Source organism: Enhydra lutris, unplaced genomic scaffold (assembly GCF_002288905.1).
Source record: "Enhydra lutris kenyoni isolate GAN:26980312 unplaced genomic scaffold, ASM228890v2 scaffoldscaffold51, whole genome shotgun sequence".
In the NCBI taxonomy this organism is placed as follows: domain Eukaryota; kingdom Metazoa; phylum Chordata; class Mammalia; order Carnivora; family Mustelidae; genus Enhydra; species Enhydra lutris.
In genome coordinates this window covers 13,883,464-13,895,598 of record NW_019154135.1, presented here as the reverse complement: position 1 = coordinate 13,895,598, position 12,135 = coordinate 13,883,464, and the positions used below count along the sequence as shown (strand labels likewise).

Genomic DNA, 12,135 nt, shown 5'->3' with positions numbered 1-12,135 from the left:
ATGCAATAGTTTCATTAAATCGGAAGGGTCTGGCCTTGGACACGGGCACTGTCTGCACAGCAGCTAACGGAAACGAGGCTGTTTCTACTCTCGGGCTCTACTCCTCACGCCACTGACCACCCTCACCGCACCAGGCAGCTCTCCACCGAGGAGAATTGGGGGTCCCACCATCTCTCTCGGCTCTAACACCGTGTCCCTGATGACCGCTTCGACCCCACAGGGGAAGGGCTCAGTCCCCCAAAACTCCCCCTGCTTCAGACACCAATGGCAAGCCCCAGCTGCTCTCCCGCACCTCCGCCAGGTCAGCCGCTGATCGGGCTTCCCGCAAGCCCCTCTCTGGGATGATACTTTGCTCAACAACTCCCAGAACTCAGGACAACTCTTTCATTTACCGGTTTATCACACAACAAAGAACATGGTAACAGGCCTGTTCAAACAGATGACGGTGTGCGTAGGGTGAGGTCTTGAAGGGCCCCAACTGCATCAGCGCCTGCTCCTCAACCTTGGGGAACTGGGGTGCTCTAGCCTCTGGCACAGGACATGTCCCCACCCCAGCAGCTCTCCGGACCCGCACTTCAGGGACTTTCGTGGCATGACTGATTATGGCCATCTCCAGCACCTCTCCCCTCCCTTGAGCTTGGGGCTGGGCTTCTAATCTGGGCCCCATCCTGAGCGCCTCACTGGAAAAAAGACACTCTTTTCACCTGAGACATTGCATGGGGTTCAGGACTCTGGCCAGGAGGTGGATGGGAAGACCAAATATATTTTATAAATATTTTTTATTCTATTTAAATATTTTTCTATAAATATTACATGCAGGTATAAATATATAAATATAAATATTATAAATATATTTTTAAAAAGATTTTTATTTGTTTGAGAGAGAAAGAGAGAGAGCAGGAGTGGGGAGAAGGAGAAGCAGGCTTCACAGTGAGCAGGCGCCCGGCACGGGGCTGGGTTGCTGGACCCTGAGATCAAGACTTGAACTGAAATCAAGAGTCGGATGCCCAACCGGCTGAGCCAGCCAGGTGCCCTGTGTATCACAATATCACAGCAAACACGGTGAATTAAAGACACGTTATACTCTGGACTTTTAAAAATCACCCAATCCCATGCTGGCTTCAAGGAACTCACCATAAATATAAAGCACGTTGGTCAAAGTGAGCGGTATCAAAGACCCTGATACCATCACTCATCAAAGACATCAGAGACAGTTGCAGACAGGACCTGTTGTGTACAAACTTCAGCACAGACTCCAGTAGCAAATACAATGGACTTTGTACACCACGACATTTATGCCGGGAGGTTAACTCTGAAATCCGGTTAATATACCATATCAGGAGAACGTTACGTTTTTTGATAGAAATGACTCACGATCATCTCAATGAATGGGATAAAAAAGTGTTTGACAAAATCCAACACCCCTTCCTGACAAAAACACTCAGAAAACTAGGAATAAAGCTTAACTTCCTCCACTGGATAAAGGGCACCTACAGAGGCCAGACCCCTAAGGTCTGGGGAAATGCCAAGCCCACGACTGGGTGCTGGACAAAGGGGCCCGCGCCCGCCTGTGGCATCCCGGAGGCTCTGGCCAGGCCAGTGAGGCCACACAAGCAAGTAGCAGGGGACCTGAAATCGCTCCCAGTCACACACAGCAGGGCTGTTGGCATGGACAGATGGAATGGCCAGAAATCTACACTAATGGTGATTCTGTCTGGTGTTGGGGCCGACAGTGACGCACCAGGGTCGGCGGGTTTGCGAGTGCTCGCAGTGACCAACTGGACACGGAGAGCATCTGCCACGGCAGCAAGGGGGGAGGACGTCAGGCGCAAACCCAACAGAGCTCTGTTGAAAACCGTACAACCCGGACGGAAGGGTCGCAGTCAAGCAGACAGGAGCAGAGACGGCATGTGTTCACGAGTCCCGAAGTAGTGCTTCGTAGACAGACAAGCGGACTCTAAAATCGCTGCGGAGAGTCAGGAGAGGAGGAGGCCGAACAATGTGGGGAGGACAGAGTCAGGGGACTCTCGCCGGCTCCCCAGTTCTGGGCGGTCGAGTCGGGATGGTACTTTCGAAGCGACGGGCACAGCGAGGGAGGAACAGAAGAGAACCCAGCAACGGCCCCACACAAAAACGGCCAACAGACGTCTCAGGAAGGCTCAAAGGCAATCTGGGAGGGAAAAGATGGTCTTGTCACCAGACGGTGCCGGAGCCCCGGGCATCCACGTGCAGACACCAGAGTCAACCTCAGCCTCAGACTTACAACAAAAGTAACTCAAAATGAGTCCCATACCTAGGTGTAAAACGCACGTTCTACAAGAAAACAGAGAAAAACGTTTGTTTGTAACCTGGGGTCGGAGATGTGACCCAAAGTCATGAGGACAGACACCGGCAGCCTGGCGCAGGGGTAAGGCAGCCCTCGTAAAAGGTAAGCCGTGGGCTCGGGAGGTGCTGGGCTGAGGAGTGAACACTTGCCCGCCCACAGAACGGCCACGCGCCCCCGGGACACTGCGAGCGTGGCCAAGGACCCGGTGCCGGGCTCTGGGGACACCGAGCTGGTGCGTGTGCGATGCGGGCGCCCTGCAGGACAAGCCGGCGCGGTCTCAGAAAGTGGCATACCCTCACCCCATGAGCCCAGGAAACCCCGCATCTCACCGTGTGCCCGAGACAAAGGAAAACCTGCATGTCCAAGTCTGTGGTGGTTCTCGGTGTCTTGTTGTCACTGGAGCCTGGACACGAAGTTCTCACCGGGCGGACGGCCCAACTCTGGGGGCTCTGCGGGTGGAAGGGGGAACAGTGGGCGCCCAGAGGACTCTCAGAGGCACCGTTGGAGGGGTCAGTCTCGGAAGTGCACAGGGAGTCCCCCTGCACTCACGGGACATCCCACAGGACACCCGCGGGGACAGGGAAGCACCGTGAGCACGTGACGGTGACGGGCAGCGCAGGGGCGTCCCGATGCTGAGCAGGCTGCGGGAAGGCCGCCTCCCTTAGAGGAGTCTGGAAGCCACACCAGCTCAGGAGGGAGCCTGCCCTGCCCCCAGGCTTCACCAGAGCCCCCCGACTTCCTCCATCGGACTTGCACAGAGCAGTCCCTCCCAACCTCCTCCTCCTGGTCCTGTTCTCACCGCGCTCCTCTGCCGTTCCCAAGAAACCCATTTTGCCGGTACAACCACTGGCTGTTTTATTTCAAGGCTGGCCTGGTGGAGGTGGACGTGTCTACACGTTATAAGTCGTCAAACCGTACACCAAAAAGAGTCAAGGTTACTCTGCAAGTTACTTTAAAAAAATATTTTTTATTCCAGCAAGTGGTCCGGGGAGTCCTAACCTGACAGAGACCTGTGCGTCGGGACAGTGTTCCGAGTGGACAGTCTAGCAGTGAGGGCGCTGGAGCGGGAGCAGGCCCGAGGGCCGAGCGGGGAACTCCACACACTCAGTTTCCCTCCGTGATGGCCGGGTCAGAGGTGGGGGGTGCAGAGGAGGGGAGCTGCGGAATGTGGGGAACGAGGGGGGATGCTGAGCGACCTGCTGTTAAAGGCCCGAGGACAGAGCTTGGAAGAGCAAAGGCAGAGCTGGGACACCTGCTTGGGAGGTGGGGTTCAGCACCCGAAAGTCTCTGCCCCACCCCAGCTCCACGTCCTGTCCCTCTCCAGGTGCTGGCAGACTCTCGGGGCAGGGGGGCTCCAGGCCCTCATCCCCCGGCTTGGAGCCCTGGGAGACTGCCATCCACCACCTCGGGCTCTGCAACCGCCCCACCAGGGAGATAGTGCCAGTCACGTTCTCACTGGCCCAGTGGCACCCTGCCATGGTGGCCCCTGCCCCCAACCATCATCCCATAGCCGATGGGGGCCAGGTGCCCCGCGCTCCCCCATCACAGCAGCATGCTCAGAACACAGAGCTTGGTTTGGACCATGTGCTCATTTCATTAGATCCTGGACTGGAAGTTGGGGAGTGGGGGAGAAGCGCCCTGCAAGGTGGGGCTCCAGTCAGGGGTCGGCAGGGGCGAGGGCCTGGGGCAGCAGTGCAGCTTCTCCCGGAGCCCACAGGGCCTGGCTCGCCAGCGCAGAGTGGGCCGGGCAGGCAGGTTCAGGCGTTTCTCTGCTCTGGAGGAAGGTACTCGAGGCCCAGGTGCCTGAATATGTCTTCCTCGGAGGCCACACGGAGCAGCATCTTCTGCAGCAAGAGTGCGGGCGTCAGGGCCTGGGAGCAGCCCCACCCCCCACGGCCACCGGGCCTTCCTCAGGAAGGGTGTGGGGAGGGCGTGGGAAAGGGCAGCCCAAGGCCAGCAGGTTCCTCCCCCGAGGTGTCCCCCCAGCGACACACCTGCTCAGGGTCAAAGAGCCCGTGGCTGTTCAGGCACAGCCCTCTCTCCTTCCGGCTGAAGAGGCGCAGCTCCCGCTCGAAGTGCTGGGGAGAGCGGGGTTGTGGCCGGGCCGCGACCCCCGCAGCCCCCGGCCCGGCCCCCACGGCACGTGCCTACCTTAGAGCCCGTCCAGCCAAGCAGGGCGAAGGGGAGCTGGCTGACAGGGACCACCACCAGGTCCACGCGCACGGCCCGCCTGTGGGCGCCCCCCGCCGCGGCCCCCGGGGGGTGTGGCAGGCAGAAAATGCAGAAACTCCTCTCAAAGGCGTCCATGGTGTGGCTGTGCCGGGTCCGGCGCGCGGCGTCTTCAGGGTGGCCGTGGCGGTGCTGGTGGTACAGGACAAGGCCCTGCAGGCGGAGCAGGTGTGGCCGCAGCCGTGGGGCAGGGCCGGGGCAGAAACCCGGGTCCCACAGTCCTCCCAGCCCAGGCAGCCCAAGCCCCTCACCTGCCTCTCCAGGCGGCACATCACGTGGGGCAGGAGCCCTGCCTCCAGGCCCTCCTGGGGATGGCTGAGCAGCAAGTCCACGTCGTGGCCGTGCAACTTACCCCTGTGGGGGCACCGTCAACCCGTCTGACTCGCCGCGCAGGGCTGTGGCAGCCATGCACTCCCCGGTCCCAGGAGCAAGGCCCGCTCCGTGCCCTCCCCGAGGGCCGTCAGACCCCCTCACCTCCGGAAGCCGCCCACCAGCGTCACGGTGGCCCCGGGCAGGATGTCCACAGCGGCAGCCTCCACCTCCTGCTGCAGGGCCTCGGCTTCTGGCCGCTGCACCGGGACGCTCAGCTCACGGTAGTGCTGGAGTCCTGCAGAAGCACGGGCCGCTGACCGTCCCCACCCCACCGGCTGCACTCTCCACCGGACCCTCCTCGCTTCGAGGTAGAGGAAACCATAGATCCGCGGGCAGCTGCATGAAAGGGCAGAAGCCCCCACATGCCGCACCCACTCCCCACCATGGCAATGACTGTCCGTCCCATCGGGGTGCTGGTGTGGATGCCCTCACGATGCAGACCCTACCCCTTGAGGCCTCAGTTTTCCTCTCCATAAAATGGGCCAGAGGTGATAAGGACGTGAAAGAGGTAGAACCCCTTCACTGGAGCCCTGGCCCATCTCAGCACCTGCAGGGGCACCGCTACCTCCTGCACGGTCAGGAGAGGTTTCAGGGGGCAGCAACGGCACCTGGGGGCACAGGCTCTCAGTAGGTGGTTCCTGACCACATCATGGGGGGACGAGCGGCCAAGTGGCACCAGCAGTGACAGCTCCTCTGTCACAGACATGTGATTCCCTGGGTCTCATGGCATGGGGTCCCCTATACAGCCTCCCCTCCCCCAGCCCAGGGGAAATATTCCAAGATGCGGTGGGTGCCAGGCTGCGGAACGACTTCGGACAGGGCCCCCAACCCCAGCCACACAAGGAGGACAGAGCATCTAAGCCCTGCAACCCACTGGCCTCACACAGAGCTGCTCACGGAACCACACGCTTCATAGAGAATGTAACAGAGGCTCAGAGAAGTCAAGTCCCAGGGCCATGGTCACCCAGCTAGGGGCCAAGGCAGGATCCAGCCCAGGCCTGACCCACTCTCAAGCTCACACTCATTCCACGGCACGGGGCCCCCTGCCATCACAGGCCCTGACCTGAGCCACTCCTGCCACACAGGTCCCCGTGCCATCTGCCAGCGTGCCAGGACACCAGCCCCGTGCCGGCAAGCTGTGCACAGGGCCCTGGCCACTGAGACCCAGCCTCCCCGTCCTGGTCTAGCCGGGAGGCGTGGATGTCACAGCAGTCACTGTCGCCATCACCGTTTGCTGTGGATGGGCTGCAACGGATCCAGACTCCACCCCGCCAAACAGAGAGGCCCGCCTGCCCCGGGACCTCCGTGCACTGACCCCACACCCTACCATCCAGGAAGCCCCCCGGCATGCGCCGTGGGCCGGTGCTGAGGGCTCCAGGTGTGGGCAGCCCGGGGTCCTGCCCTTCTCAGAGGCTCACCTGCTCTCTGCTGCTGGGTCAGCCTTTGGAGCTGTTCGTGGAGGCTGTCCAGGGTCCGCAGTCCGTCCCGGTACCAGCGGTCAGCAGTCTTTACCCCAACCCCAAAGATCCTGGTGAAAAGCTGTTTGGGAGATGCGCACAGTGTGATTGGGAGCAAAGTCCTGACAAAAGACACAGACGGCCATGACCGTTGGCAAGGGCGGCAGTGTCTTGGGCCGCCCCGTGGCCACTCCCGGCTGTCTGGTTCCAGCAGCCTGCCCGAGGCACAGGGTGCACGCACAGGCAGGATTCAAACCCCTAGGCTGGCCTGCACAGGGGACAGCCCGGACAGACCCCGCTGTACCTCCCTCCAAGGGCCCCTGCTCCGGCAACCTCTCTCCCCAGGGCCCATGCAGGTCCAGCACCACACACCAGTCATGGCCACAGCCTCCTGTCCACTGGGAACCACACCAAGCAGGAGTCACTGCCTGGCCACAAGGAAGTACAGCATGGGGGCCAACCTCTCGCTGGGGGCAGCTGACACCACGTGGGCTTCCCATACGGGTAGGGGCCTGGACCCCAGCCCTAGCAAGTCTCTCTTTCCTTCCTGACCACAGCTCACTGGTCGGAGATAGGCACCTGCTCTAGCCAATCCCCTCCCTGGCAATTTTTGGAAATAAAACAGAAGGTCAGGCCTGTGCCATGGTAGCGGCTGTAACCCATGGAACAGGAAGCTTCCATGGCCGGGTCTCAGCTGGCAAGTGGGCCAGTGCACAGAAAGGAGGATGACTCTGGTGGCCCTTGGGTCCCCGAGCCCTGCTTCCTCTGGATACAGCCCTGCCCCTCTCGGGCTATGCTGGCCGTCCTTCCTTCCCTCGATCTCCCGAACCAAGAGCCAGAGTGCCGACAGAAAAAATGCTCAGAACCACCCAACCATGTTGCTTAAACAATGAACTTCTGGTTGTTGACCCACCTCTCTGCTGGCCTGGGCGCTCACCCGGGACCCTCCATCCTTCACACGTGGCTCGTCTCCCTCTCTGAAGCCCCCCGTCGGCCCCTAGCACATTCGCGGCCACCCCCAGAGCACCAACGGCCCACCCAGCCAGGGAAGCCCCCCCCCAGCTGGTCGCTGACAGGACAGGTGTCAGAGCAGCGAGACAGAGGGGGCCACAAGAGCTCGGGCACATCCTGTCGGAGGCGGGAGGAACAGGGGCAGGTGTGCTATGGACACAGGCAGGGCGACAGGCGAGATCATAAGGAGGGAGACCGTGCGAGGAGGGGCAGCCCACAGACTCGGCTCCGGGAGGAAGTTAGTTTCGTCCAGCGCTCTCCATTCGAGATGCCGGGGGACACGGCACACTAGGCACTGTCCCACGGACGGTCCGACAAGCACGGGCGCTGCTGAGTGATGAACGCACTGCCCCGCGCTCAGCACGAGCTTGCCCTCACCCCGCTCGGCCTGGCTGCCTCTCGCACATCGGGTGTCAGCCAGCTGCCGCCGCCTCCGTAACACCTCTTCCGAGCCCTGGGCGCCCTGCTCGCCTCCCGTCCACAGATGGAGCCGTGCTGTGCTCCCGGGGAGGGCTCCAAGCCCCTGCTGGGGTCCGCCCTGCATGTACCTTCATGGTCTGGTACCGCTCTGACCGCCGGACCCTCTCCACCTCCTCACACACCCCATGTTCCAGCAGCTCCTGGGGGACCAAGCAAAAGGCTCAGCCTGACTGGAGACAAGGGCGGGGCACAAGGCCCAGGCGGAACCCCAACACTCAGCAAGGCAGCTTCATCCGATCAGGACCCACTTAGAAATACAGACCACGCCTGGGGAGGCATCAGTGCTCCTGGCTTCATGGCTCTCGGCCCAGGGAACACGGGCCACCTCTCAGATGAATGACAGGTCCCAAGATACGTAAACCACGGCTTTTCCAAACACGGGGGACATATTCAACAGGATTTTGCATAAAAGCTTAACTGAGTTCAAAAGTACGTCTGGTCCCCACATGTTCTCCCAGGGGCAAGTGTACCCCTTAGATGGCCCACTTCAGAGGACACGCAAAGGACCTAACATTTTGGGTTCTTACATACTCTGTATGTTAAAAGGAAGTGCTCCAAGTCAAGGGCTCCCCTCCACCATCCCAGACAGCGGGCCGCCACCGGCGATGCCAGCTACCAGCCCTGCCCGGTCCCTCCCAGCCCCACGGTGTGGCCCCATTTACAGACGAGGAACCTGAGCAGAGGGCGGCTTGCCTGGGACCAGAAGCTGGCCTGCACGGCTGCCCTGAGCCCCCGACCCCCGCGCTCACAGTCTCCAGACCACCTCACCCACCTGCCCGCACTCCCGACTCCACCAGGCTGAGTGTGCGGAGCACCCACCTGGACGACCCTGCAGGAGTGTTCTCCAAAGTGGGGCAGCCCCTGCAGCTGGCTCGGGGCCATGACCTGGCTCGGAAGGGCCTTGAGCACCGCGGCAGCTCTGCGGAAGGAGAGGAAGCGGCCCTCACTGCCCTCAAAGCCTGCGGCCTCTGCGAGCACCTCCAGAGCCTCCTGCCGGGAGAGGCCCTTGGTGAGGGGGGAGGAAGCCCGGCTCCCCATCCTCCACCTGTCCCCAAGCTGGGACAGGGCACAGTAGCAGGGCTCCCGGGAGCAGGGCTGGCCCCACCCCAGGGAGGCTGGGAACCCAGGGCTCACCGAGAGGCTGGTGTTGGGGTGTGTGAGCGGCGTGGGGCGCTGGCAGGCGTAGGGTGGCACCCTCACGGGGCCGGGTGGCCCTTTTGCGGGCACAGCCGCCTGCGGATGGGCAATACAGAGGCCATGCAGAGACTGAGGGCTCCCAGGGCCAGGCAAGCCCTGGAGCCCCACCCCGACAAGGACAGGAGGAGCAGAGTAGGCCGAGGAGGGGCTCCTCGCCCACCGCAGCGGCAGGCATGGCCCCTGCAGGCTCTCAGGGGCTACACTTCCTGTCACTGCACCTGGTGAGTGCTCCACCTCCTGAAGCCCTCTCGGTCAAGTGGGCTAGCAGTGCTCGTCGTCCCCCTCACAGACAGGGACGGCAGCTCGTGGCCCGCAGGCAGAGCCCGGGTCTGAACTTGGGACGCCCGACTCTGAGCCTACACACACCTGCATCCCCCAGGAAGCACTGCACAGGGCAGCCGCCACAGACCCACCTGGGGGTCCTCGGGTCATCTGACTGGGACTGACCATCTCAATACTTGAGCAAGAAAGGCCTGAAGATGCTCAAAATAACTAGACCCCAAGAGCTCACAGCAATGATGAGAGCCTGAGCTGGGAAGGCCTGGCCTCCCAGGGCCCCTGGTGGTCTGCACTGAGCCCCACTGTCCCCCGCATTTGTCGGCCCCATGCCAGGCCACCCAGCTCACCTCCAGACGGTGCCGACGCTCCACGGGCACAGGCCGCCCAGCCGCCATGCTTTCTGTGAACCAGCTGATGTCCAGCAGCTCCGGGCGGGTGCACTCTGGAGGAGAGGCCGCCGCCGCGCTGCGCTCCTGCCAGCACCTGGCCTCCTCTGCGGAGGTCTGTTCCATTACCACATGCGTCACCTCGGAGCTGGGCAGAGAGAGGGGACAGAGCTGATGCCCAGAGGTCCTTCCTGCCTCGCTCCGCCTTGGCTCACAGTCTCCTCCGCCTGGTGAGCACCCGTTCCCGCTTCCAGCAACCTCCTCAGAAAGCCCCTTCTCGCCGGTGAACGTGTCTGCCACCCCACCACCCACAGAGCTGCAGCCCAGCCCAAGTTTCTGTCCACTTGTCTGTCCTCTCCCTGGGCCCCTGAGAACGGAGGCCAGGCCCTGAGCCTCTCCATCTGCTGAACCCAGGCTCCTTGGGTCTGAACCCCAGCTCTGCCACACACGCTGCATCTCACTTCTCTGTGCCCTGATTTCCTCCTCTTTAAAGCCGTTAACAACGTGACTACCGCGTAGGGTTATTACAAAGATTAAACAAACTCATAAGCCAAAGGGCTTAGAGGCTTAGCAACCCGCACACTAAACTCCTCCGAGCAGGTCTAACCACTGGGAAAGGTCAAATCACTTCAAAACAAACCAGAACAAAAGCTGCTGGGGGACTGGCCCCTGGTTTGCTTGCTCTGTCAACTTCAAACCTTCGGGAACCCATTTCCTTAATCGCAGCAGTGTCTCCGCACCCAGCCCAGGATTTTTGCCGATCTCGGAGCCTCGCGTGGCTGTCTCTGCTGGAGGGGCGAGGTCGGTCTGGCTAACAGGGCAAGACGCACTCGCCCAGGGCAGAAGGCCGTGAGCCGGTGATACCCTCAACCATCCCAAACGGCCCTCTGGCTCCTTCCAGAGCCCCGGGCACACACCCTCTGCTTGTCCCACAGAGCACTCCTGGCCCTAACCGCGAGCACCCGCTGCGGAAGAGGATATTCGGGGAAAGCCAGGAGAGCACCAAGAGGCGCGGTCAACTGGAATCCGAAACCGCGGGCCCCTCCACTGCCAGGTGAGTCGGTTTAGACCTTAACGTCCTCCGCTGAAAAGAAACGCGGCGCGCGAAAGTGGCTGGTCCCCGGCGAAGTCTGAGCACCGACATGAGGGCTCCCACCACGCAGCAGCGTCCGCGGGCCGTACTGGCCCGGCCATACGCGCACAGGCGTCCCTCGGTGCCCTGAGGGCGCAGCACCCGCCCCGCGCCCCTGGTGCAGGCGCCCCCCCCCCCCCCACGAAGGCGCCGCGGGCAGGCGCCCCCCCCACCACGAAGGCGCCGCGGGCAGGCGCCCCCCCCCATCACGAAGGCGCCGCGGGCAGGCGCCCCCCCCCCCACCACGAAGGCGCCGCGGGCAGGCGCCCCCCCCCACCACGAAGGCGCCGCGGGCAGGCGCCCCAGGGCTGCCCCGGGCCGCAGGCTTCTCCGCGACGGCGCACCTGTAGGCGTCCAGGACCCGGAAGCCCTTAGAGAGCGCCAGGCGCGTGAGGAAGGCGCGGCGGCTGCGGCCCATGCGCGGCTCGGCCAGGTGGATGGCGATGCCGGGGAAGCGCGGCGGGCAGGGGCAGGCGGGGCCGGGGCGGGCCGGGCCGCCGGGGGAGCCGGTCCGCGCTCGCCGCCGCCGCGGTAGCATCCTGGCTCCGCGCGGGACGCCGCCGGGAAGAGGCGCGCGGAGGCCGGAAGACAGGTGCCCGAGGCGGGCTGGCGGGGGACGAGGCACGCGGCGGACCCAGCGAGCAGGCCGCGCCCCGCACACTCCCGACGGCTCGGGGCGCCTCAGTCCCCAGAGACAAGCGTTCGCGCCGGCTGCCGGGTCTCCATGCAAATAGCACCAGAGGCCACGCCTTTTATGCAAATAACCGCCGAGCGACCTGGAGAGCGCGGGCGCGGGGGGCGGGCCCGGGCAGAGCGGAGCGGGGCGGGGCGGGGCGGAGGTGGGGCCAGCGAGCCTTTGGCGAGCGCGGGGGCGGGGCCGCGGAGCGCTGGGCGGGGCGGGGCGGGGCGGGGCGGGGCGGGGCGGGGGCGGGGCCGCGGAGCGCTGGGGTGAAGTGGAGTGATGGAGGCCGCAGAGCGCTGGGGCGGAGCGGGGCGAGGGGACGCGCTGTGAGTAGAGGCCCGGCGGGAGAGGCCGGCGGGGAGCGGCGGGGGCGGGATGCGCGGCGGGGGCGGGTAGGGTTAGGGTTAGGGCTCTGGGAGCAGGAGAGCGTGGGGACGGGGAGAGCGGGGCGTTGGGAGGCGTACAGGGTGGGGTGGAGAGCGCGGCGGGGGCTGGACGCGCGGGGCGGGGCGCTGCGGGGCGCTGCGGGGCGCGAGGTCGGAACGTGCGGGTGGAGGGGTTTCTGACCCCAGTAAGGTGTTTCC

At 63.4% G+C, this 12,135-nt stretch overlaps 1 protein-coding gene across 10 annotated transcripts; it reads right to left on the bottom strand.

Moving 5' to 3' along the window:
* Positions 1 to 879: 879 nt before the first annotated feature.
* On the bottom strand, positions 880 to 11,556 carry LOC111157024 (DNA polymerase mu). Of its 10 annotated transcripts, none has more exons than XR_002641273.1 (13): positions 11,214 to 11,555; positions 9,699 to 9,885; positions 9,010 to 9,108; positions 8,695 to 8,865; positions 7,944 to 8,015; positions 6,346 to 6,466; positions 5,030 to 5,162; positions 4,807 to 4,909; positions 4,478 to 4,708; positions 4,321 to 4,404; positions 2,656 to 4,170; positions 2,264 to 2,313; positions 880 to 2,170 (listed from the first exon to the last, which is right to left on the bottom strand). XR_002641273.1 is itself a non-coding variant. In XM_022518225.1 (11 exons), the coding sequence occupies exons 1-11, from the start codon at positions 11,405 to 11,407 to the stop codon at positions 4,084 to 4,086; spliced, it is 1,461 nt and encodes a 486-aa protein (XP_022373933.1). In that variant the 5' UTR covers positions 11,408 to 11,556; the 3' UTR covers positions 880 to 4,083. The 10 variants fall into 10 exon arrangements, 3 of the variants coding, with proteins under 3 accessions (XP_022373933.1, XP_022373932.1, XP_022373934.1); XR_002641271.1 differs by having other exon boundaries at positions 2,294 to 2,313; XR_002641269.1 differs by having other exon boundaries at positions 2,264 to 4,170.
* Positions 11,557 to 12,135: the final 579 nt, after the last annotated feature.